General features: G+C 40.3%; 1 protein-coding gene across 11 annotated transcripts in view; it reads right to left on the minus strand.

Annotated features, from left to right (window-relative positions):
- Window positions 1–27,846, minus strand: part of Cpeb3 (cytoplasmic polyadenylation element binding protein 3) — a 191,832-nt gene that overhangs the window by 98,220 nt on the left and 65,766 nt on the right. For 9 of the 11 annotated variants that reach the window (XM_060388741.1, XM_060388720.1, XM_060388740.1 and 6 more), the window contains 2 exons: window positions 19,301–19,460; window positions 7,840–7,896 (listed from right to left, as the gene is read on the minus strand). In XM_060388741.1, the coding sequence (XP_060244724.1) occupies window positions 7,840–7,896; window positions 19,301–19,460 (217 nt within the window). The remainder of the gene's footprint in view (window positions 1–7,839; window positions 7,897–19,300; window positions 19,461–27,846) is intronic. The other 2 variants (XM_060388758.1, XM_060388750.1) reach the window with 1 other exon arrangement.

The raw sequence follows: 27,846 nt of genomic DNA on the forward strand, positions 1-27,846 counted from the left end.
CAGGTATTGTCACCCAAGCCTGTAATTCTACCACTTTGGAAGCTGAGACAGTGGAATTGCCTAAAGTCTGAGGCCAGCCTAGGCTACACAGTAAGTTCCAGAGCAGGCCAGCCAAAGCTATAGAGCGAGACCCCATCTCATCAAAACAAAACAAAACAAATATGTTTTACTCATCAGTTACAGTAAGCAAAAATAACAACAATGTGCTCTTTGATTTTTGAAAAATTCCACTAGGAATTCTAGCAAAGCTGGCTTTCTTCCTCTTCTGGCACACACACATCATGTGCTCAGCTCCCTCTCTGCCACTTCCCCTCAGCTGAGCCTCCCCAAGGAGCTCATACTCATTAAAGCATGAAAAGGAGGGAGAGGAGGAGACTAACAGCCACATCAGAGTCTGCCCAACACAACACTCATACCAATTCCCTTCCCTCTTTTAACTCAACAAATGCCCCATCCGCTCTCAGTTCTAACACAAATACAGAAAGGCATCCCAAAATATGTCAAGACATCAGTTAAGAAGGGACAGGTAGAGGACAGCTGTGGCTAATATCCCCAGTGCCCAGTGCACAGGCCACACAGATGTTCTGTGGTCAATGATTGGCTTGGGGACTTCTCAGGCAGCTCAGTGTCTTTAAGTTGTTGTGTTGCTGTTGTTTTGTCTTTCACTGCAGTCCCTGGTGATGACACCCAGGACCTCAGGCTCCTTACGCACCACCCTTGCAGCTCCCTATTCCCTTTATAAGATGTGAACAGTTTAAGGGTTCAGACTGTCCAGGTTTCCCCCCAGGACTCTTCAATTTCTAACTGCCTTGGGCATTCTGATGAGGAAAATTGTGGGTAGAGGATCATTTTTCTCTGTCAGATAGACGTGGCACTTCAGATTTCCTACTTAACTCTATCTTCAAACACTCATGACAGCTTGGAAGATATCATGATGAAATGACATGAAATGAACTTTTAAATGCCAGGCATACTAGCACATTCCTATATTCCCAGCCCTCCAGAGGCTGAGGTAGCAAGACTGACTGCTGGAAGCCAGCCTATCTCAAAAACCCTATCTCAACAAACAAACAAACAAACAAACAATAGAACCTCAGGCTTGGTGGCTCAAAAACAGGAGGACTGGGCAAATTCAAGGCCAGCCTGAGTACAAAGTAAGATCATGTCTCAAAAATAAAAATAATCACTATAACATAAGCTCTTATTTTGGAACTTAACACACAAATCAAGGGAGATCTTTAACTGGCATCTATAAAACTGACGAAAAAACCAAGGGCTGGGGGCAGCTTTATCTATATACAAGTCAGCCACTGTGCTGTGTAACTGCCATCTTCATGATCATTATCTACACTTTAGGAGTTGAGACTGAGGCCTTAAGGTTATGGAGCTTGTCAGAGGTGACATCAGATGGACCTGACCTCGGACGTGGCCACCCACAACTGTTGGATGCTGCACAGGCAGGCTTCGTGTGCTTTCAGATGCTCAGCAGAGAGCTGCTGGAAGCAAACAACTCTACCCGCTTAAGACACATTCTTGTTTGTGTACTCATCAGGCACTTGCCAGTTTCCCACAGCCTATTTTCAACTGGGAAAGGGATTAAAGTCAAAAGGAATAAGCTGTACACCCTTGGAAATGACACTCTTTTAGCTAATACTGAGCATCCGGGCTTTAAACTAGTTGACTTGGACTGGTTATAGAGGCAATTGTCTGAGAATCAACATGACAGAAGAAAAATTACCAAGTCAGACATAATGCCATGGAAGATTACAACTGCTAAAGCAACTGCATACCCCTGATGCAGAAAAGCAAAACCAAAAGCGACTATTAAGTGACAACCTGCCTGATACAAGTACTACTACATAGGTAGCCAGAAGCACTCTCAGGGGCCTCCTTCCTTTTCTGGCAGGGAAAAAGATGAATTATGCAAACTTCTAGTTTGGGAGTAAGAATAAAGAAGATGGTTCAATGGATAGTTATTACAACAGCAAGAAAAGTGGTGTATGCCATTAGTCCCAGTACTCAGAAGCAGAAACAGGTGGATTTCTGTGAATACAAGGCCATCTTGGTCTACACAGCATGTCCAGAACAGCCAGGGCTACACAGAGAAATCCTGTCTCAAAAACAAAACAAACAAAAAACAACAGCAAGAAAAAAATATTACCTATTCTAAAGGAAAGAATATATTGTTTCAAATTTCTATTTGACTGTATTTTGGAAATATTGGATAAGCAGCAGGTCTTACTAATGAATGATAGTTCCTTCTGCCATCTTTTTATATTCTACAACATTGAAGGAATTAACTTCCTTTTTTAGCTGTGTCCAGGATCCAGCCCAAACACAGGTCTTGTAATTATTACTAGATTTGTACTCTTAAATTTTTACTTATTTTAGGCTGGAGAGGTGGCTCAGTGGGTAAAAGCACTAGCTGCTCTCAAAGAAGTCCTGAGTTCAATTCCTAGCACCCACATGGAAGCTCTCAACCATCTATAACTATAGTCTCATGAGATAAGATGGCCTCTTCTGGTGTTCAGATAGATGTACATACAGATAAAATGTCCAATAGATAAAAGGAAAAAAAAATCTTTAACATTTTACTTCATTTATTTTATATATATATGTGTGTGTGTGTGTGTGTCTGTATGAGTGTAGGTCATATGTGTGCAGTATCCTCAAAGGCCAGAAGACAGCACTGAACCCCCGGCGCTGGAGTTGACCAGCACAGGTGCTGGAAAGGAGACTCAGGACTCACTGCTTTCTCGCTGCTCACCACTCGCTAGTCCCTAGTTACTGTCCTTATTGAGGAAAAATCAGGGCCTAGGGATAAGTCCAGAGAGCAAAGCGCTTGCCTTGTGAGCATGATAACTTGTGCAGGGTGGAAGGTGAGCTGGTATAATGCACACTTATAATCCCAGTGATGACGAGGCAGATACGGTAGCTTCCTGGGGCTCACTGGTCCATCAACCAGCCTCATATAGTCAGCAAGCTCCAGGCTAGTAAGAAAATCTCCAAAAATGGTGGATACGAAAGGTTGACTTCTGGCTTCTACATGCATGTTCATTCACACACATACACATACAAACCTCCACACATAAATATGTGCATGTGTGTGCGCATGCTTACACACACCCAAATACTCTGGCAAATGTTCCCATAAGCTAAGTGCTTACAGACTACTGCTAATTCCTCCTTGCTTTCCACACCTGCTGTCCCATCCTTCTCTCCTAAGTTTATCTCCTGCTTTCTTTCCGGATGGTTCCAGCAGTGGTGATTCTCAGGATTTAATGTAACTGGGAGCTGGGCAATGGCATTGCACGTCTTTGTTCACAGCACTGAGGAGGGTAAGGCAAGCAGATCTCTGAGTTCCAGCCCAGCCTAGTCTACAGAGTAAGTTCTAAGAAAACCCAGCATACACAAAGAAATCCTGTCTCAAAAATAAACAAAAAAAAAAAAAAACAAAATCAACTGGAAAACATGCACTAAGAACAGCAAAAAAACAGGAACTGGCCCACAAGCATTCTCACTGTCAGGAGAGGCTGCTTACCAAGGCACCTCCCTTGCCCATTCAGTCAGGAAGGCTGAAAATGTAGTTTTATCTCCAGAGGAAATCCAAGTTTGCGTGAGCCAAGGAGTGCAAGAAGGACACAATGAATGGTGGCTTTGGGCAGAATTTAAAAACAGATTGTTCATAAGAAAGGAGGAACTACGGTTAGATATTTCCTCCTCCTCACATTTCAACAGTCTCATCGTACAGCCCAGGCCAATCTGCAACTTAGAATTTTCCTGCCTCAGTCTTCCAAGTGCAGGGATTACAGGTATGTCACTCAACAAATACTTTTCCTATGTGGTTTTTTTTTTTAAGATTTATTTATACATATGGGTGTTCTATCTGTATATATGACAGAAGAGGACATCAGATCCCATTGTAGATGGTCATGAGCCACCATGCGGGTGCTGGGAATTGAACTCAGGACCGCTGGAAGAACAGCCAGTGCTCTTAGCCACTGAGCCATCTCTCCAGCCCCCTTCCTATGTTTTTTAACACCCCCCCCTTTGTTTTTGTTTTTGTTTTTGTGTGTGTGTTGTTGTTTGTTTGTTTTAAGACAGGGTTTCTCTGTGTCTGGCTGTCCTGGACCTTGCTCTGTAGACTAAGCTGGCCTCAAACTCAAAGAGATCTGCCTGCCTCTGCCTCCCAAGTGCTGGAATATAAGGTGTGCCACTACCACCTAACGCCTTTTCTTTTTAAAAATATAATTCAACTTATATTTAGTCCCTTTCAATTATCAAAAATTGTGAATTGATAAACTTTTAGTGATTTTTGTTTTGTTTTATTTGTTTTGAGACAGGGTCTCTCCAGGTAGCCCTAGCAATCCTGGAACTCAGTGTGTAGAGCAGGCAGACCTTGAACTCAGAGAGTTCCATCTGCCCCTGTCTCCCAAGCGCTACGATCAAAGCCGTGCACCATCATAAATTTTAGTGATCTTTAATTTTATCTCAACTATTCCTAAGGGAAAGGAAAACCTGATCTTCATAGGACAAGAAGTTTGGAATGACAAATGATAGGGGAAAACAGAAGAAGACAAAAAATATCTATGTGTTGTTATCCATGGGGCACCAATCTGCAATGTCAGCCCTCGGAGGCTGGAGCAGCAGTGTTTTAAGTTGGGGCTAGTGAGTCTGAGGCTAGCCCGAGCTGGTCAGACTCTCAAAGAAACCAAGTTTGGGTTTATCTGAAGGGTGGAGGTGGGAAGGGAAGAGAGTATGGAGCTGTGTATGTGGTACATGGGGGAAATCCCAGCATTTTGGAGGTGTAGATGGGAGAATCTCAACTTCCAAGACAACGTGGTCTCTAAATAAATAAATATCATACACACAAACATGTCTATACATGTTACATACATGTTACTAGATGAGCTGGGCTCAACAACACATATGAGATGAAAAACATTGCAACTGCCAAAGTAATACAAAATATCAAACTCTGGCTGTTTTTCAATGGTTTATTTTGAGGAACCAACTGAATTGGTTAACCTTGGAGAATACCCAGAGAAGCATGAGAAGACTGATATACCCTTGTCTGCCATTCCATTCCAACTGTCTATACAGCTCATCAACCTGTGACATGGATATTGGCAAAATGACCTCCTGTCCTCCACACCTATGCCGTGGCACACGGACACTCCCCCGCCTTCATACACATTCTTCACACTCAATAAAAAACTGTTTTGAGTATTACCTAATCAGCGTCCTTTTTCTAAGAGATGGAACTAAATATGCTAAAAAAGAGGTTTAAGCAAGCCACATGTATAGAGTATAAATAGCATAAATGAGATCTGTTATTTTATAAACCAAAGATAATTAAAACCTTTTGACTTTTAGTTTCATTTTCTACACAGAAATTAGCAAATTGTATCCTCTCCCTCTTGCAGTGGACAATTCCCATCATTGCATCATGTCAAATTAGGTCGTTTCTCAGATACACAGCAACTGCTGCAGGCAGACAATGCTGCCACACTATTCCTTCACAGTCAACTCCCACCATCTAGTGAAGTCTCCTCATAGTTACTAATGAGGCTCAGGAAAGCATGTTATCAAGTCTCCCTCACACAGACACAAGGCGGTGTAATATCAGCGTAAGCTGTCCTTCTTTCAGAGATTAGGAAATGAGAGGTGCACACTGTGGGATCTGCACTGTCCTCACGGCTCTACAAACAGCAAGCATTACAGCACGAGTCGGGGCTTGCATCACCATGTAGTTGTAGTGATTCCCACATGCTTAGGGTGTGTGTCAGGTCCAAGGAAATGTGTGGTATTTTAGGTGTGTATTTAACTGTGTATATATTTTAGAGGATCTAAAATCTGCCTTAAGAAATTCTAATGGCATTTCAAAATACTTCCTCAGGAAGGGGACAACATGCATAGCCCTACATTTACTCAGTATGTGCCCCGTGTGGACCAGGACCTGGCCTGCACATCTGAGAGCATGCGCATCACTCACTTGACAGAGGAGGGAACTCCCTTCTGAGAGTCAACAGCTCGCCCAGGCCTCCTGACAACAAACAATGCTGTGGAGGTTCTTTTGCAAAGTTTTTGGTCTCTAGTTGCTGGAGAGGCAAGCTGGCACTGGCCAGGAACTTCTTCCAGTGCTTTCGTTTTTGGAGACAAGGTTTGGAGATCACACTGTTCTCTGCTCTAAGTTATGCCATACTGTGAAACAAGTTTTCAGGCTATGCCTTGCTCTGGGTAATTCCCATTTTACAAGCAGCACTGGGCTCCATTTTGAGTGCTAACACAAAAGCAGGGCTATTCTGTACCTTTCTATACACACAGATAGGATAACTGTCCAGTTCATCCATGAGGCACAGACTGATAACTTACTCCCCACAAACAAAAAAGGTGCTGCCTAAAAACTGATAAAGATTGGGAACATATGAGCATACAGATATATTAAAATTGGATCAGAGAAACCAGGCCAAAAGCTTATGAACATATCAGAATAAAGAGCAAAACTCCCTCACCTAGATTCCATTAAGACGAGGACAACAACCGACAGTGTGATGGCAATGGCCCCACTGGCCCGTCATCTGACCACCCCAACCAGCTGTGCATCAAGGGACCTACAGGCTGAGAGCTCCTGCTGTCCCTGGGGCTTCATTTCAGCTCTATTCCCAATGGTGGTGTAGCACACTATACCTGCAGGCCTTTCGTCGTCTGTCTTTTGGCCCCTATCCTATACCTCACTTCTAGGACCTCTATGGTCTTATGGCTCGACTTTGCAGTCCTGCTCAATGCACAAGTCCTGCTTGTGGCTTGGCTCTGTGTGCCTCTAGCAGTTCTCCAACGAGTCCCTAAAGGACTGTTTCTGTCTGCGTCAGCTCTCTGCCTCTGCCTCCAGTGAGGATTACTAACTCCTGGACTCTGCTGTAGCCTCTTTAACCCTTTTCTAACCTACAAATATGCATGCTTACGGGAACATTTGCTGTGTTGTGTGCCATGTGATGTAAACATTCAGGCATAGTGCTCTCAGAGCACCGTCTCAAGCAGCCTAAGATGGACTCAGGCTCTCTACATAGTGAGTATAATCTTTTGCCTAGCTCCCAAGTGCCAGGATTACAGGTGTGTCAACACCCCTGACTTGCCAAAGCATTGAGCAACACAGCAACGTTCTGGGGTAGTATTTTTTTGTGTGACAAAACCACTTTGACCAGCAAAACTGCTGAAATCTTTAATATACAAATTTTAGCAAAATTCCTAAACATCCACCTTGAAACACCTATGGGTTTTTGCCATAATGAGAAAATTATGAGTTATGTATAAATTATCTAATTTATTCACTCACATTTTCTGCCCTACTCTCTCTTTCCTATACCTCCTTCTTTCATTATTTCACCTAGTGGTAAAGGGCAGGAGCTGGCAAACATTTCCCATTACTAATATAAAATTTTGTTTACAAATACAGGCAGTAGATGAGATTTAGTTCACGGGATTGCTTTCTGCCAATGCTGGTTCAGAGCAGCAAGTTTTCAAGCTTTTGCTTATTCAGAATCACCTACTTGACAGCTAATGCAAACAAATTTCTGGAATCCATCCTTAAAGTTTCTCATTTAGTAGGTCTGTAGGAGACCCTGAGATTTTGTGGTTTTAGTAAATTCCCAAGTAATGCTGATACCGCTGGTGCAGAAATCCTACTCCGAGAACCACTTGTACAGAACAGTGGTCTATACGCTACTTAGTGGATGAAACACTGAAAACCTAACGAAGCAGAAACTGCATGTTGTAAACCTGACTGATACTTTGTAAAAGTATTAGTATTTAATATGAGTATTTAATATGAAGACTTACTATTAAGAGCCATAATGTTATCTGTTCCTGGATGGTGAAAATTTATTCCCATGCGTCCTGGAAAACAAAGCAATTTAATCGTAAGCACCAAGAAAACATTGTTCGATATAATTATTTCAAATACACTGTAAAATATAAACATTACAAAATACCACAGATTAATCTATAGCAATGCTACAAGGCCAAAACATTTACAACTTTTAAATCAATTCATAAAACACAGACATGAAAAGTCTTAAAACAAAGCCAAAGTTTCAACACAAAATACAACCAAACAAAAAGAAGCTTCCATTATAGTCTGAAATTTGTACATCTCCCATATTAAAATTTAATCAAGTCAATTTCTTGGATGAGCATTTTATTTAAACAATATTTATTCATGTCCTTCAAACTAAACTACGGCATCTAAAGGAGAAATTTATAGAAGTATATAAACATGAAGTTTAGAGGGAATAAAAAGATACAATTTTATAATGGCTCAAAAAGTGCAACATAATTACCAGAGTAGCAAAATGAAGAAAGATGGCAAAGTTTATGTAAATGAGTAGGGAGTGAGGCTGACATCAACAGCCAAAGTCCTCACCCTGCCCTAGCACTGCTTTCTTCCAGCGGTTTGTCTGTCTGTGTGGTGCATGCTTGTTTCCTTTTATGACTGTCTCTAGCTGATTTAGAGCTCACCACGTACACCAGACTGGCCTCTAACTCACAGAGATCTGCCTGTCTTTGCCTCCTGCCAGCCCTGGGATTAAAAGCATGCATCCCCATGCCTGGATCCACCACTAACCACTCTTGTGAAAAATGTGACTTTCCAGATTTTCATCTTTATAAATAATATAGGAACTGAAACTTCTGTCCACATTGGTTGGCTTTTGTATATCTCTGAGGTTAAGAATAATTTTTACATTTTTAATGGGCTAGAACACCAAACAAAAACAACGAGGCAACAGAGGCTTGTGTCCTGTACACCCTATAATATTTATTCTGTATTCCTTCCAAAAGTTTGAACCCCTGATCTTCAAGATAATAAATGGAATCAGATGTTTCAACTTATGGCCCACTGGGATAAAGAGCAAAAGATGTAGGGGGTGAACAGAGTGAAGCTCAGAAGCACAGAGGGAAAGATTCAGGAGTAACAAATAAAAGATGCAGGCATTTGCTGCTTTTTCATTATTAGATAAAAAAATGGATTTATCAAAAATAAAAATTAAACCCAGAGAGTCTTGTATAGAAGGCAAATGTACTATGCAAGATTTTGTGACCCACTCCTTCAACAAAACAGTTATCAAAATTCGATGTGGTGGCTCACCCCTGTAATCCAACAACTTGGGTGATAAGAGGAATGTTGGGAATTCAAGACCAGTGTATAGTTACAGAGTGTTCCAAACAAGCCAAACACCCAAAAAGATATTGAAACAATAGCTAGGGTGTAATATCTACATATTTGACTTGGTAAATACATATATAGTTACTTTGTTTTAGTATAGTTAGTTTTCATGTATAGTTACTTTGAAAATCATCATGAAATTCATAGAAAAATGTTAATTTTAGATAAGTATTTTACCACTGAGATATCCCTACAGCCCTAAAAAAATGTTCATTTTCTTTTATAACCACTGCTTAAAGATTTTCAATCATATTTGGGGAAGAATAGTATAGAGAAAGCTGGAGATAAACGTTTCTGATTTTTTTTTTAACAACCAATACAATTCTTTATGTAATGATAAAGGAGCCAGCTTTTATTTGGTAATAAACTCTATTCCTGGGAACTGGAGGTAAACATCATTGTCAAGCTCAATACCAGGGGAAAACAAAATGATAAAAATCAAAGTCCTCATTCAACTTCACCACTTTTACTGATGTATTGGTGTGTGTGTGTGTGTGTGTGTGTGTGTGTGTGTCTAAAAGAATGGAAAAATCAAAGAAATTGTCAAATAATAAAGGAAACATTCTAAAATACACGATTTCTATAGAAAAACTATTTTCATATTAATTACAAACTAGTTAATAGTAGTTTAAAAGTATGTTGGAAAACACATTTAATATAACAATATTTGTAGCTGTCCCGCATGCCTTACTCTGATTTTTTAATTCCTAGGTCATTTTAGAGTCTCTGAAAGTCATAGTCTTATTCATAGGCAATGCTGTCTCCTACCACCACCCTGACCAAAACCTACTTCATAAAAACCTGTTATAAGAATAGCCTTGACTCAATAAGAGAATTTACATTCTGGCTGGCTGAGTTGATGTTCTTTACACCGAAAGCTAGCATCCATGAACACTGAGAGTGACGTCCTCTAATTCAGTTTCACCCTATCTACGGTATTAACTACAACAGCAAGTTGCTGAACAGTCCACATTAAATCTCATCAAGACTTCAAACTCGGGCTGGAGAGATGGCTCAGAGCACTGGTTGCCCTCCAGAAGTCCAAAGCTCAATTCCCAGCGACCACATGGTGGCTCCCAACCATGTATAGTGAGACCTGGTACCCTTTACTGGCATGCAGACAGAACACTGTATATATTTAAAAAAATAAAATAAAATAAAACCTTCAAACTCACTGTCTATTAGAACGTAAGGAAAACAGAGCATCGTTTTAGTTGGATGATGGCACACACTCATAACCCCAGCACACAGGAGGTGAAAGAATCACAAGTTCAAGGTCTACCTGTGCTGCACAGTGAAACCATCTCAGAAAATAAGCAAACAAAAACAAACAACATGGAAAAGTCAGAGCTAGTGGTGCACAGGTAAAATCTGTGAATTCTAGGACAGACAGGTCTCCACAGTGAGACCTTGTTTAAACAAAACATGAAAAGCAGGACCTCTTCAATCTTTAACCAGTGAATATTCAGAGGACAGAATGGTCCTTAAAAGGCACTGATGGTCCTTTATATGACTACAATAAAAATGGGTTGCCAAGTAAAACTCAAATTTAGTCAATCTTTGTTCAATTTCAATTCCTGTAAAATAGAGAATTTCACACTTTACTTACACAGCATCAAATAACTTTTCTATGTTCTCTGGAATATTGCCCTCAAAACTTGAGCACAGCTACACACCCCTTTGGGCTCTTTCTTGAGGAGCTAGAACATTTCACCTTGACATGACAATTATCCTCACTGGCTACTTGTAACCCAGGTTTTTAAGAAGCAGAACAGAGGCTCGGACAATGTCTTGCAGGTGGAAGGCATCACTTTTTGCAAAAAAAGCCCAGCAGTTTTTACCTTACTTGGTCTTCTCCCTAATTTTTTCAATGGATTTTGATAAAATGTAACATGAATCTTGTAAAGAGCTCTGTGTCAAAGCTAGGTCCCTAAAATCAGTAATCTAAATATAATCTAGGTTTCCCTTGAAGTATAATGGTTCTTTGGTAAACTTACGTATGACTTTTTAGTTTCTTTATCTCTTCAAAAAAATAGTGTTTAGAATATAAAGTGCAATCTATTTTCATTGAATAAAAATTAGAAATTTTTATTATTAAATTATGGAAAAATAAGATCAGTAAAGACAAACAAATCAGCTTTAATTCATATCTTTTAGTATGGAGAACATGCATGAAGCTCTCTTTCCTAAGATTGTAATCATTTAATAGTCTTTTCTTAGTGCAATATGCATCTAAACTTTAGCACTTATTAAAGGATTTTGGAAGAGAGAGAAAATGTGTAATGGGTAGAAAAAAACAAAACAAAACCCTGATGCTAAATTCAGACAAGGCTGTTTCTTTTTGCTTCCTTTTGTCCAACAAATGCTGCTGTTGGACCAGCTGTGAAAACAGACCTGGGTGTGTGGCATCTGGTGATTTTGTTGCTGCAGCCTGGGGCTGCCAGTGTGACACTCTGTCACCTGTCCATGAGTCTGCTATTTTTAAAGTGTTCTTGTCAGCTAGCTATCTTTCCAGTACAGTGTGAGGTATAAGGTTTCAAAAGCGGGAGGCCATCCTTAGTCTTACAAAGTTAAATGACGCTGTAGAAATTTGAGACAGTCCACTTTTCCCGGTTCATAGGACAGACAGGAGTTAGGAGGGAGTGGGGACAGAGGGTAGAGACTGGAGTTACATTTGTTTATTTAAGACGGGAAAAAAAATCACATCTTCATAAACTCCACGCGTTATTTTAAAATTACCTTATTTCAGGGCCAACTAAACCCATACTTTTATGTCTCCAAAATAAAAGCTGAAAATTTTATTGATTCATAATTACTACTATGAAAGCTATTTCTTCAGCACACATCTTTCTCTAATTACCCACTTTACTCTTAAAAAAAAAAGTCAAGTACTTAAACAGTTTCAGGGAGAACATTAGTGCTTCAAGAAAATATACTACTAAATTTTACCTATTTTCTCTATAAAGTTAAAAGATACACTCCCAGAGAAAAAGTACCCTTAAGGTATAAAAATATAATATGTAAAAAAAAAAAAAAAAACACCAAAAACAAACAAACAAACAAATCAGTAAAGTTGGGTGTGGTCTCAAAAGCTGAGGCAGCAGAATCTGAGTTTAAGGCAAGTTGGCTCCACAGCAAGACCTTTCCTCAAAACAACCTCTGCACAGATATAGCCCATGGCAGCTCAGTCTCTAAGTGGGTTCCCTAGGAAGGGGAACAGGGACTGTCCCTGACATGAACTCAGTGGCTGGCTCTTTGATCACTTCCCCCTGAGGGGAGAGCAGCCTTGCCAGGCCACAGAGGAAGACAGAGTGGCCAGTCCTGATGAGACCTGATAGGCTAGGGTCAGATGGAAGGGGAGGAGGACCTCTCCTATCAGTGGACTGGGGGGTGGGGGAGCATGGGAGGAGAAGAGGGAGGGAGGGTAGGATTGAGAGGGGACAAGGGAGGGGGCTACAGCTGGGATACAAAGTGAATAAATTGTAATAAATTAAAAATAAATTAAAGGGGCTGCAGAGATAGCTCAGTGGTTAAGAGCACTGTCTGCTCTTTCAAAGGACCTGGGGACAATTCCCAGCACCTACATGGCAGCTCACAACTGTCTGTACCACCATTTCCAAGGGATCTGACACCTTCACACATAAAATAAGATTAAATAGTTACTAAAAATAAATTTTAAAAAACTAACATAAAAAAACAACAGAAAAGGGATGAAGGGGACATTGAGGCTGTGAGATTGCTCAGCAAGTAATGCAGCACTAAGCCCAATGACCTGAATTTGATCCCTGAGCCATGGTAGAAAAAGAGAACAGATTCTTACAAGTTGTGTTGTGAACGCTGCAAAGACACATAAACATTTTTTAAAAACAAAATTTCTTTTTAAGGCAATAGCAAAATCTGGTACTATAATACAGTACTATAGATCTGTTCCGAATAACCAAAAACAGAACCGTGAGTACAGAACTGAAGTCAATGGACAATTTGGGGCAAGGTTTTGGTTTCGTTTTGCTTTTTCTGCTGGGAGGTGCAGGCTGTACAGTGAGCTCCAGTCATATCCTTCCTAGTAACTGGGGCTGCAGACCTGGGTTGCCTTCACAGCACCACTCTCGTAATTCTTAAATGCTTTGTACTTGCTTCCTTAGTTTGGGCCGTAGCTCAGCTGAATTAGAATTTCAGAAGTTAGCATGCAGGATTCACCTTCCTTTCATAACTGTTGGAGGATGCAATGCTATATTTTAAATCAGGCAAGGAAATGTACACCTTCAGTTGCAGCCACAGAGGAAGCTGAGACAAGGAGGCCCTCAAACGTACAGGGGTTCAAGGCTGGTCCAGGTGATCAAGTAAGTCTCAAACAGAAGAGGTTGTAAATATATGGACAAGACCAGTCACTTCTGACTCAAAAGCTATGCCCTAGATTTTGTAGGGTCTTTCTTTCTTTCTTTTTTTTTTTTTTTTTTTTTGTCTTTCTTCATTTTAGGTGTTGGGAATCAAAGTGAGGTTGGAGATGCTTGGCAAACTTTGCTACCAGTGCAGCTCAGAGTCAGCTAACTTTATAAAGACAAACTGGCACAGGTCAAAAAAAGTGGACACTGAAATAAAACCAAGCAATGATTCAAGCTTCAAAATAAACAGCATATTTTATTCTGGAGGCTCAAGTAGGAAAAAAAAAAAGTAATGAACATTAATTTCTTTTCTAAAACAAGGGAATCTAAAAATTCCCAAAGGAAACCAATTTTGTGTTGCTCTCTGTCATGTTACATTTAAACATGATGAATAAAGAAAAGTGTTTTCATAACAGCAAAGGGTGGTGTTCATATCTTCCAAGTTTCTGTCAATTTAAATATGCTAAAGCACTATTACCAGAAGATGAGCTATTTTTTCCTCAGACTTTTTCAGTATACCTTTGAAAAGCACACCCTTCAATCTGAGTTCTCAACCAACACCTGCTCTTTTCATATTTCAAATCTCAGTTCCATGAATGACAAAGAAAGAGAAAATTTAAATATGTAGAAACAGTTCATGAGGCATTATTCCTGTCAGCAGACTAGAACCCTGATGCAAGCAAGAGGTTCGTGGGATGAAGGAAGCCCGTTCCTTCCTGTTGTTGTGAAGCTGCTGGCTATATGGTGCTTCCCTAGCCAGAGGAATGGGTCTTGATTTCCAGCAATCAGCTCCTCTGCCCAAAGCCTATAGTTACTATTTCCTTACTTATTCAAGTAGGAAAGGTGACTGATCAGTCAAGCCTAATGACCACAGGTTTTCAAGTCAGGAGACAGTCTCAAACAAAGAGTTACAGTGATGAATCTTTTTCCCCTTTTTTCCTCTTATTTCTAACACTAAAAATCCTCTTTTCTTGCATAGTAAGGAGAAAGGTCGTATTTGAACAAAGATCAGTTCCTTCCACCACTCCTACCTCTGCTAATCCAAAGATTTCAGTACTTAGAAACAAAGTAACAGTATTCACACCTGGTTTTCATCTCCAAACCCTCAAGTGTCATGAATATGAGGCATGTATCAAACAAAAAGGACATACAAGGGGTAAGACCCAAAGACCTTATTCTGTCACTGTTACAGCTAGACTGAATTAGTCAGTCCTTTTTCCTGCAGGCTGTGTGCTGGGATTCAAACCACGTACTTCATGCACACAAAGCTCTACCACCCATCTATATGCACTTGCATCTCACAGAAGGTATTCCTCTGTGGTACACATCAAGACTGGCCCAGCATGAGTGCAACCACAACAGAAAAACTGTGAGGTATAATTTCCTGAAAGAAAGGTCTTTTTTCCTAAACCTCCTGTTCTCTAACACTAGTCCTTAAAAGAATGCTTGAAAGCAGGGCAGTGGTGGTGCACACTTTTAATCCCAGACAGAGACAGGCAGAGTCTGAGGCTAGCTTGGTCTACAGAGCGAGTTTCAGGAAAGACAGGGCTATACAGAAAAACCTTGCCTCAAAACAAAGCTTGAAAAAATGATTTTCACAAAATCTTTTTTAAATGATTCTGGTATCTTCTATGAGACTATCACTGTGGATATACTCTATGTCCACTTTAAGTATCTCATGAAGTAATTTATGTCATATTTAAATGCTTGGTACCTAATGAATGGAACTACTTTGGAAAAGATCAGGAGGTGTCCTTGTTGGAGAAGATGTGTCACTAAGGCTGGGCTTTGAGGTTTCAAAAGCCCACACCAGGCTCAGTATTCCCCCAGTCCTTCTTCCCCTTTCTCTCTTCTCCCCACCCCCACCTAAAATATGAGCTGTAAATGCTCATCTACTGCTCCAGTTCCATGCTCACAGCCATGATGGCCATCAACTTCCCCTCAGAAGCTGTAAGCAAGCCCCCAATTAAATACTTTCTTTCATAAGTTGCCTTGGTCATGGTGTTTCTTCATAGCAATAGAACAGAACTAAGCCAACTATGTTATTCAGATGTACAGTTTTAGAAAGTCAAGTAATGCTTATTTTTCTTTCTCCTACACACAGCTTTTGAAAATGATGGCTTATCTTTCAAGTAATCACTAACTTATTTATGGAAAATAAAAACAACTGCGGCAATTTGCAGCCAGTATTTAGCTGTAGTCTGATCAAGATATCAATCTGTACTGATACTGCTTAACTCATTACAGAGGTCAAGCCCTGAGCATTCCATGCTCATCTCCATAGGAAATCACATGTAATATCTGTGCCAGGGATTTCATCTACCCACCTATTTTACAAGGTGCTTTAATTATGAGGCTTTAAAGAGGTTACTGTACCCAGCTCAATAAATAACTAGGGCTAGATAAAGGACTTAAATCCAGTTTGGACTGAGTACAAAGTTTAAAAGGCCGTGCTTTGAAATTTCATCTGTTATATAGAAATGCAGAACATCTGGGATGCTCTTAATAAAAACTACTAAATACCTTTGCTATTTCTAGGAACTGAGCCTAGAGTGGACTTTTTACCTCTCTTTTCTGCCCCACTATCTACTATTTGAATATTTTTTTATATATAGCTAAGCAGGAATGTAGGGATTTTCCCTAAAGAAGAAAAAAATAAAACTGAGTTCTAAAAAAAATAACATCAGTGCAAACAAACACCCCAAGTCCAACTCTGTACTTGAGTTTTGAGACCTCCCTTCTCCCCATCCACACCCCCTCTCCCACAAACAGTGTTCCCACATTTAAGAGGGATATGATCAAGACTGAGGATCTAAGGACACTCAGGCAAAGCATTTCCCAGAAGCCACACAGTAGGTGCCCAGTGCTTCATCTGTCTATGAATGTGCCTCAAGCAAAAGCTGTAAGAAGGACCTCATACAGGAATTACCTAGGATAAAGAAAAACTGGAGAGTCTAAATTTAAGTTCTATCAATAAATGAATAAATTATAAAGATCAGAGAGTTTATTATTATGAATTTTTAATATTATGAGCATTTATTATTATGAAAAACAGAAATAGAAAAAAAAACCCTAAAGGCTACACCATCACAATGTTTCTCATGCTTTTAGTTACTTGTGTGTATATGCATGTTTATGTGTGCAGATACTTATGTGTGCACATACATGTGAGGGTTCATGCATGTGGAGATCCAACAGAGGACAACATCAGGTGTCCTTCTTCAGGTACCATCCCTATGGTTTTGGTGACGTTTGGGGTTTTTGCTCATTTGTTTTTGAGATAGGGTCTCTCATGACCTGGAACTCGCAAGCAGGTTAATCCCAAGGGCCAGTGAGCCCCAGGGATCTGCCCCTCTCCCCAGCATTGGGACTGTGAGCACAGGCTAGCATGTCCAGATCTTTCTCCTGCTTCTGGAGACAGGGCTCAGTTCATCATGCTGCAAGACAAGTACTCACAAGCTGTCTCTCCAGTTTTACTTTTCTATTTTGTTTATTTACTAGCTACCTTTTATTATGACAATTTTCTTTCTCTTTAAAGCTAAAAGAAGCTTCAATGTTTTCTTTTCTCCTCTTCCTTCTTTGTTTTTGTTGTTGTTCTTTGTGGGATTTTTAAGACAAGTCTCACTAGTTACCTTGGTTTTTTTTTTTATTTTTGTCTTTTTTTTTCTCTCTCTTTTTTCTTTTTTCCAGAGCTGACGACCAAACCCAGGGCCTTGCGCTTGCTAGGCAAACGCTCTACCACTGAGCTAAACCCCCAACCCCTACAAGTCTCACTATCCAGGTCTGGGTGGCCTGGAACTTGTTATGTATAAGCCCAGGCTGGCCTTGAGCTTGTTATCATCCTCCTGCCTCTGCTTCCAAAATGCTGAGATTATGGTGTGCACCACTATGCCCTGTGTCAAAATATTTTCCTTAAGGTGCAAGTGATGTCATTGACCTCAGGGAAGTAGTCTGTTTATAGAAAACCATGCAGTAGAAGCTGAAACCATATTCAACTATAAAAAAGTGCATACTAAAAGGCTCATTAGGCCATAATATGTATATGGTGAAGCAGGCTTGTACCTCATATTGGCTAGTAAAGAAAAATCTGCAGAGATAGTGGGGCCATGACAAATGAATGAAAAATGTATTTACATTACTATGAGGTTACTCCCTTTCACTAGGCCATGCCAAACTTAATGTGGCACAAATAGCTCTGCTTTACCAACATATAAAAAAATTCTAAAAAATTAATGCAGCAACTATAATCTAAATTTTTTTCCTAATTTTTCACTGGAAGAATACAATGGTATATCCCTACAATCCTAGCACTCACAAGGATAAAACAGGGGGACTGCCCTAAGTTCCAAGGTCAGCCTGAGACATAAAATGTGTTCCAGAACAATCTGAACTACACAGTTGGACCCTATCTCAAAAAGAAGAAAAGAAAAGCAGAGACGATAGAACCAGAATACGGAAGGTACACGTGAAACAGGAATCAAATGTTAGGGCAATCAGGGGAGGCTCCCATGGTAGAGGAATGACAGGCGTGCCCTTAAGAATCCAATATTATTATTTGTATGTCATTCACACCTCTGAGTATAGCATGCTTCAAATTATCATGGACCTACTTTAACTGAAGAAAGATGTGGTAAGTGATTAAATATAATAGCAAATATTTTTTCTTTTCTTCTTTTGCTAAAGGCCTTCAAAATCTACCTTTTCTCAAGACTCTTTGATTTTCTCATTACCTACTATTACACTTCTGTTCACTGGGAAATAAGAAAAGCAGCAGAAAATAATGAGCATGACAAGAAAATGATGGAAAGAATTTCTGGTGAGGAAATGAGTGTCAAAGGTTCAGTTGGTCACATCCTAAATAAGGGCCAAACAACTTTCAGGGAGGGGAAAATTCTCACAATTCCAGAAGATGAGGAGTACACATAAGATGGGCATCCCTGTGGCAAACTATTCAGTTTTTAATTAAAGTCCTGAGACTCAAAATGGAGTGGATATTTCCATACCAGCAACTTGCATTACAGTTTTTAAAATATTGTAGGCTTGCTAAAATATTGTTGAATAATTTATAAAAAGAACCATCTGTAATTATGAGTTTACATCAACTCTAAAATTAGAAAGTTGATCTTGGAATGTTCTACCTTATATTGTACTAAAAACATGTAGACACTTTAAGGCATCTTCCTTGAACTTTAGCCCACACTATGCAAGGGGCCACTGGTTGCACATAGACTATGATGTGATGTTCCTATACTAGGAAAAGGTTAGACCTTAACACAATGGAACCGGATCTTGTGAAGCTTCTGAAGAACTTTTGGAGACTGATTTACTAAGCGTCATCCTTTCTTCAGTTACACCTGGACTTAAATGAATTCTACAGATTCAGCTAACGATTCCAAATGTACAAAGCCCAGAAAATTTGGCTTCTGGTTTCATGCTATAACCATGACCTCAGCTACCCAACACAGACTTCTTATAGATAAACAAATTACAATGCCAACTATGATTATTCTAGGTAGCTGAACCCAGGTTAAAAAAGAAAATCAACTTTAAATACATTCCACAATGCTTTACAAAAGCAAAACAACAAACAAACAAACAAACAAAAAACAAATAAAAACAACAAAAATTAAAAGTATTAAAAAGCTGATTTTTGCTTAAAACACCAAGCAAGAATGGACATATGAATATTCCTAACCTGCAAAATGATTCCTCCACATTATATCAGCGAAACTCATTGGTGGGCCACTGGGAGGGTAGTGTTTACCTTTCAGAGGCTCATGATCAGTCCTTATCATATCCATTAAGGAGTTCTCCAAGGAGTGCAAGTTAAAAGTGTCATAGGGCCTACTCCGGTCCTAAAAACAAAAACACAGAACAAGACGATACATAAAATTACTTCATAAATTAACATGATATTTGTTCTGCTTCCTGCTGTAGACTGGCAAATTGAATGAAAGTTACAGACAAGTCTAAAAACACATTCACTCTTTATTAAGAATAATGTCTTAGTGCCAATACGTTCAAAAGAAGGATTTTTAATTAAAGTGCATTCTTTTCCTAATAATCTATAATATAAATGTCCCATTCCTTCAGATTGACTTTCTCTCAAATGAAATGGGTCAAAGGTAGCTTTGCCTTCTACCATCTACTCCATGTTTTCCAATGAACACAGGAATATTTCCTAGAGACCACAAATGAGAACTTAGTGTAAAACCAGAATCACTTTTCTGAAAAAACGAAAAGGTGATTGACTGAAAAGAGGCAACAGGACCAGAGTTTGTGTCTAAGTAGCAAGCTCCAGCCCTGTCTGAGCTACAGACAAAGGCATAGTCTCAAAATACTAACAGCAAAATCATGACAATGGTTTCAATGTAATTACCAAAAAGTACTATAATATTTACCACCGGTAATTCCACACATGGGTAGTTTTATTTAAGAAGAAAAATAAGCTTAAGACAACTGGAAGTAGATAACAAACCCCTAAAAGTTGTCCTCTGACCTCCTCATGCATTCTATGGCATGCATTTGTGCATGCTGCACACACTCACACTCACACACACACACATACACACACTCATAAATAAAGAAATACAAAAAATCCTAAAATTTTAAAGCAAGAAATAAAAATTCACGGTGAAGAAGAGGTTAAGTGACAACAGTAAGAACACTCTGTTTAGGCGGCTTGACAGAGCGTGGTGGGACTTGCCTGTTACTCCAGCAGTAAGGAGACTACTGCTGGAAGCTAGCCTGGGTTATAAAACAAGACCCTGAGCCTCCTCCATTTCCCCCAAAAGAAAAGGTTATCTGATGACATTCAAGGTTCTTTCTGGCCAAGACACTCTGGGAGTTCGTTTGTTTGTTGTTTTTCAATCCTTATTGCAATCTTTCAAAGTAGGTAAAAACATACCTATTGTACACACAAGGAAAGTGAGTTTAACAAAGATTAGAACTCAAATCTAAACTCAAAACCAATATCCTAACGAGTAAAAAATTCTGTTCAAAGAATTGACCCAGTCCACATAAGATGACTTCTATGGAAGCATAAAATCGCAGGCAATTACTGATGAAAGGCCCTCGCTGGTGGTAGTAGTGAGTTCCTGTCTAGAGAGGACTGAGGAGATTAGATTAGGTGGCTATCTAGCAGGAAAATGTTTTCAGGGGAGTGTTTGATGTATCTAAGTTCAAATGAACCTCAAACCAGTCAAACTGTCAAAATCACATGTAGTTCTGGTTAAAATACAAGTCCCTGGGCTGGGGAGATAGATCAGTTGGCAAACTGCTTGCCTTGCACGCAGGAGGACTTAAGCTCTCCTTAAAGATGCAGGTTGTGGTGACATGTGCTAGGGAAACAGAGACAGGAGGATCCCTAGGGCTCACTGGCCAGCCAGGCCGTCCTGTTCAGATTGTGGTAGGTCAGTGAGAAACGCTACCTCAAAAGAACAGTGGATGGCTCCCAGGAACCAACACCCAAAGTTAAACTCTAAGTTCTAGTGTGCTCTCTTTTTCTGCCTCTCCTTCTCTCTCTGTCCCTGTCCTTCTCCCTCTCTGTCTCTCTCCTGGACTCCAGCTCAAACATACTTAGTAATATTTTCTAAGAAAAGCCAGCAAAATGGTCAGCAGGTAAAAGTGCTTGCTGCTGAGCCCAAGACTTTGGAGATAATAGAGATAGTAAAGTATGTGTCCCACAAACTGGGGAACTTTAGTTTGGATCCATCACTCATATAGAAAACTCAACACGGTGTATCTATAATCCCAGCACTGAGCAGACTGACACAGGCAGATGGGACTTTAGCAGGTCCATCGTAGTTAATCTACCACTTCAGGTTCATCTGAGAATTTGTCTCAGAAAATAATGTGGAGACTGATGGACAAAGACAGCTGACACCAAGCTCTGACCTCTACAAGCATACACATGTGCATACACACACAAGAATGCATAACAGACCCGGATGGTGTGTACCACAACAGTGGAAAGAACACAAAATGTCTTCTGTGTGTCATGTCCCAGGACTAAACATAGATTTAACATGTAAAAGTTCATGGATACTAACCTAACAGGGCTTATTAATGCTCAACAGATGAAAGCGCGACATGTACAGAGAGTAACAGAATTTGCACATGCTTCTTAACTGAACAAAACTGTGATCTATTGAGACTAATTTTTAATACAATGAATTCTATTCATGCCTCATCACTTTATATTTGGGGCACTGCCTTCATCTTTTTGGTTTCACTCTACAGCAATGTTGTGAGGAGGTCTCTGCTTCCTATGGTCTTTAGCCCAGAAGCAGTCTCAGTTCTTATGTTCTCTAAGAGAAGAACTCAGGCAGGACACAGGAGTCTACCTCACAGTCAGCAAGAGTTTAACCAGAGCCAGTAAGAAGCAAGAATTCGCTCCAGGAAGAATAGGCCAAGCAAGCAGTCACACTGACCCGGCAGGCTCGAGCCAAAGCTTCTCTTTTCCCTGTTGTTTCTCCCCATACGCCTCCCTCGAGAGAAGGAACCCTTCTAGAAAAAAAGGTATGCTTTCCTCAGAAGCCCATTTTACCCAGAATTCAGTGAGTTATAAGTGGATGTATAAGCACACTTAATCTTGAAAAGTTTACTAGGGGAAAGGGCAACAACACTCTCCATGTGCTGCTCCACTGGACAGGGGGTCTTGAGGCCATTTCAAGCTGATCTAGCTGGCAGGGATCACTATCACCTACTGCCCCCTGCACATCTGTTTCTGTAGCTAACCAGTGCCATTATCTTCACATCCTGTTTCAGAGCCTTGAGCTGCTCCACCCGTCTTTGGGGCCTGTTGGTCACTCCCTTCAGTTTATTTGTAGTAAACAATCCTGAAATAACTGATTAACCAAGGAAGGCAGTCAGAAATAACAGGAAAAAAAAAAAAAAACTAAAAACTTTGCAATAATGTTCAATAGAAATTATGCATACAGAAAAATAATCTACAATTCATAGATCACAGATATAAATGGTAACATCGACAAGAGTCCAGGCCAGATTAAGCCACAAGTGTGAGACCCTGTCAAAAAAAGGGGGAAGATGCGGCAGTAAAATGGTTCATCAGGTATTACTACCTGTGTGGTAACTCTGAAGTCCTCAGTTCAATCCTGGGACCTCTAGTGAGAACTAAAAACTGTCTTCTGACGCCTACGTGTGCATTGTGGCGCGTGTGCACCCACACAACCTCTAAACCAATCAAGTAAGCAAATAGCAACCCACTCATAGAGTTTTTTCCTCTAAGTTTTGCTTCCCCAAAGAAGAAAGAAGAAAAACAGTTTTCTGTTTGCCTTTAGCAAGCAGCAAGCAGATCCCCAGAAGAATGAGAACACCTCTCAGCAACACGGTTCATTGCTGGGGTTCTCTACGAATGAACGAAGACAATGAGCCGCTTGCATGTGGCAGTAGTTCACCTCCCTCCTGCAGGAGTCCCGATCTCTTTCCTCTGCCTGACTTCACACTAATAAATTTATCAGGTATATAAAATTACCTCCTTACTCAAGGAAGGAAGAAGGAAGGCACAGGTGAGGTGCATCTGTAGAGCAGCCTTCTTGGGAGGCTGAGGCAGCAGGAGAGAGGGTGTGAGGGCAGCCTGGCTGTATAAAGAGACTTCTGCCTGAAGAAACTAAGTCTCTCAGAAGAAGGTATGTTTTGTCTCCCTTAAGCAAGTAAGTCCTGGACAGAGTCAGTAGTGACAAGTTGCAGTGGTGGTAACACGTCCAAATTCAATCAAATCCATGTGACCTCCTCTTAGTCCCTCTCTTTTTAAAACACCTCCCCACCCTCTTTAACCCAGACACAACCCACAGAGACCCTTCCACCCCTGCCATACAAGCAACCTGATTCACTTGCCCTTGGTCAATGACCCTCATTCAAATGACAACTAATTAACTGCAAGAAGAGGCTTGATTATTTCCTGGCCCATCCATGGCTCTGCCTCTCAGTCCTACCTCATTTACTCCCTGCTTTTCTGGATTTTTCATACTTGGGTATTTCCTTCCCTAGAAACACAAAAAAGAAGGCTGTAAGAGCCAACAGTATCTGGGAACAAAGTGATGAAAAATAACCATGGCAGGTCAACAAGGTGGCCCAGTGGAGCTTTCAGCTAAGCCTGATGACCTGAGTTTGATCCCTGAGACACACACATGGTGAAAGGAGAGAAATAACTCCTTCAAGTTCTCTGAACTCCACAGGCAGGCAGGAAGGCTAGTGGTGTGCTCTCGCTCTCTCCTCTCTCTCTCTCTCTCTCTCTCTCAAACACACGCACACTAACTAACTAAAAATAAAATAATAACATAACCATGGTACCATGTTATATGCTAGATACTGAACTGGGTTCTTCAGTTCTCTGCCATCCCCAGGATAGGTATTACCTACCTCACAGATAGAAAGAAGTGGATGGAGCTTACGTAACTGTCAGGCTTATGTAAAAGTCAGGCTGCAAACATACCAGTCATATATATAATTGCAAGGATTTTTTTTTTCCCATTTAGCAGGCTGCCTCCTTGCTTGACTGATGAAATCCTTTGCATATAGAAGCCTTTTAGTTTCATGAGGCCCACTTATTAATTGTTCATCTTAATGTCTATATAATTGCGGTCATCTTCAGAAAATCTTTTTCTGTGCCAATGAGCTCAAGCCTATTCCCTACTCTCTCGTCTATCAGGTTTTGGGTATTTGGTCTTAGATTGACATCCTTGATCCACTTGGAGTTGTGTTTTGTGTATGATCATAGACATGAATCTATTTTCATTTTTCTACATGCAGCTATCCAGTTTAACCAGTACTATTTGTTGAAGATGTTGTATTTTCTTCAGTGTACATTTTGGGATTCTTTGTCCAAAAGCAGGTGTGCATACGTTAGACTTATGTCTGAGTTTTTAATTCTATTTCATTGATCAAAGTTATCTGTTTTTACGACAATACCATACTATTTTTTAATTTGTTTGTTTTGAGACAGAGGCCTTCCTTGAAGTTAGGATATTTGACTTCTGTTCATTCTTTGCCTTTACCTCAATCTGTCAGGTTGACTGCTAGTCTTAGGACCACTCTGAGTTTCAGGGTTCAAACTCAGACTGGTGCCTGATCAGCATGGCAGGTAGGGTATAGCCGAAGTTCCAATTAGAAATCTGGTTTCAGAAACTCTGAGCAGTCCCAGCTTGACATGGTGGGAGAGGTAGGTAACTCAGGGTAAGATCAGGGGTCTTTGAAGTAGGGATTGGGGTCTAGCTCCACATGGCCCCAGGCCCAGGGCCTAATGGTTGGTAGACTGGCTGGAAGTCAGGGGAGGCATGGAAGCTGGCTGTGAGAATTCAGCCTGGAGTTCTCAGTCTTGTCTTTCAAGACTAGGGCTGACAGGTAAGCCAGGGTGGCCTCACTTGGATTTACCTTAGCCTCACCAGGGCTAGGATAACACCTGGTGTACAACACCTGGCTTGGCCTAACTTTTTTAAAGTGGATATTCACTGTATGGTTTAATTGGTGAATTATTCTTCTCAAGCATATACACAGAGCACTACAAAAATACCAAAGTCTCCAGTCATACCTTCTCTTTCAGATAGCTATAAATATTTGGCATATATTTTTCCAAATGTTTAAAAACACAAAATTGGCTCTTCCAAATAGTCATGGATTTAGTGTCTGTAAGCTCGAAAGCAGAGTATAAATGCTTGAACAAAGGACAGCTGGACTGTAACACAGACAGACTTTTTAACTTCCTGATTTTTCAACAATATAACAGCTATTACACAATGGGTACTGTATGTAATCCAAAGCTGATTCAAAGTTTCATGGCTGGGGTGACTAAGCAGGTAGAAGCACCTGATAACCTGAGTCTGACTCCCGAACTCACATGGTCAAGAAGGAACCAACTCCCACAAGTTATTCTCTGACTTCAATGAACAGCACCCCCAACATCTAGTAAGAAAGATTTTTTTAAATTACAGTTTCAGTAGGATATGTATAGGCTCTATACTGATGCACCAGTTTATAAATATAAATTTGATTACCTGCACAAAGGGCCCTGAAACAGACCTACCAGACACTAAGAATTGTATTTATATCATGTTCTACATTACTTTTCTCTAAACATGAAAATGTACAAATCATGTAGTTTGCTTTCTTTGGCCAATACTGTACTTCTGAGACAGCTCCCTTTCTAAAAAAATTATTATTTTATTAATTACAGTTCATTCACTTTTTATGCCAGCTATAGCCCCTTCCCTCCCTCATCTCTTCCCATGCCCATCCCCCAGTCCACTATAGGGGAGGTCCTCCTCCCCTTCCCTCTGACCCTAGCATACTGGGTCTCATCAGGACTGGCTATGTGGTCTTCCTCTGTGGCCTGGTAAGGCTGTTCCCCCCTCAGGGGGATGTGATCAAAGAGCCAGCCACTGGGTTTATGTCAGAGACAATCCCTGTTCCCATTACTAGAGCACCCACTTGGAAACTGAGCTGCCATGGGCTACATCTGTGCAGAGGTTCTAGATTATCTCCATGAATGGTCCTTGGTTGGAGTATCAGTCTCAGAAAAGACCCCTGGGCCCAGAATTTTTTTTTTTTTTTTGTTCTGTTGCTCCCCTTGTGAAGTTCCTGTTCCCTCCAGGTCTTTCTATCTACCCCTTCTTTCATAAGATTCCCTGCACTCTGCCCAAAGTTTGGCTATGAGTCCCAGCATCTGCTTTGATACCCTGCTAAGAAGAGTCTTTCAGAGGCCTTCTATGGTAGGTTCCTGTCCTGTTCCCTATTTTTTCCCTCTTCCGATGTCCATCCAGTTTGCCTTTCTGAGTGAGGACTGATCATCTTACCTAGGGTCCTCCTCACTGCTTAGCTTCTTTAGGTGTAAAGATTTTAGTATGTTTATCCTATATTATATGGCTAATTTCCACTTGTAAGTGAGTATATACCATGTGTGTCTTTCTGCTTCTGGGATACCTTACTCATGATGATCTTTTCTAGTTTTCTGAAAATTTCATGATTTCCTTGTTTTTAATAGCTGAGTAGTATTCTACTGTGTAAATGTACCACAATTTCCGTATCCATTCCTCAGTTGAGCGGCATCTGGGTTGTTTCCAGATTCTAGCTATTATGAATAAAGCTGCTACAAACATGGTTGAACAAATGTCCTTGTTGTATACTTGAGTATCTTTTGGACATATGCCTAGGAATGGTATAGCTGGATCTTGAGGTAGCACTATTCCTAATTGTCTGAGAAAGCGCCAGATTGATTTCCAAAGTGGTTGTACAAGTTTACATTCCCACCAGCAATGGAGGAGGGTTCCCCTTTCTCCACATCCTCTCCAGCATGTACTGTCACTTGAGTTTTTTATCTTGGCCATTATGATAGGTGTAAGGTGAAATATCAGGGTCATTTTGATTTGAATTTCCCTGATGATTAAAGGATGTTGAACATTTCTTTAAGTGTTTCTCTGCCATTTGATATTCCTCTATTTGAGAAATCTCTGTGTAGCTCTGTACCCCATTTTTTAATTGGATTACTTGATTTGTTGCTTTTTAACTTCATGAGTTCTTTATATATTCTGGATATTAGCCCTCTGTCAGATATAGGGTTGGTGAAGATCCTTTCCTAGTCTGTAGACTGTCGTTTTGTTCTGATGACAGTGTCCTTTGCTTTACAGAAGCTTTTCAGTTTCATGAGGTCCTATTTATTGATTGTTGATCTTAGAGCCTGTTTTGTTTGTGTTCTGTTCAGAAAGTTATCTCCTGTACCAATGAGGTGAAGGCTCTTCCTTACTTTTTCTAATAGATTTAGTGTGTCTGGTTTCATGTTGAGGTCTTTGATCCACTTGGACTTTAGTTTTGTGCAGGGTGATAAGTATTGACCTATTTACATTTTCCTACATGTAGATATCCAGTTAGACCTGCTCCATTTGTTGAAGATGCACCTTTTTTTTTTTTTCCATTGTATGGTTTTGGCTTCTTTGTCAAAAAACCAAGTATCTGTAGGTGTGTGGGTTTATTTCTAGGTCTTCTATTCGATTCCATTGATCCATCATTCTGTTTCTAAGCCAGTACCATGCAGTTTTTATGACTATTGCTCTGTAGTACAGCTTCAGATCAGAGATGGAGATACCTCCAGATGATTTGTTGTTGTACAGGATTGTTTTAGCAATTCTGGGTTGTCGTTTTTTGTTGTTTGTTTGTTTTTTTGGTTTTTTTTTTCCATATGAAATTGAGACTTGTTCTTTCAAGGTCTGTAAACACTGTGTTGGTACT

Source organism: Meriones unguiculatus, chromosome 1 (assembly GCF_030254825.1).
Source record: "Meriones unguiculatus strain TT.TT164.6M chromosome 1, Bangor_MerUng_6.1, whole genome shotgun sequence".
Classification (NCBI taxonomy): domain Eukaryota; kingdom Metazoa; phylum Chordata; class Mammalia; order Rodentia; family Muridae; genus Meriones; species Meriones unguiculatus.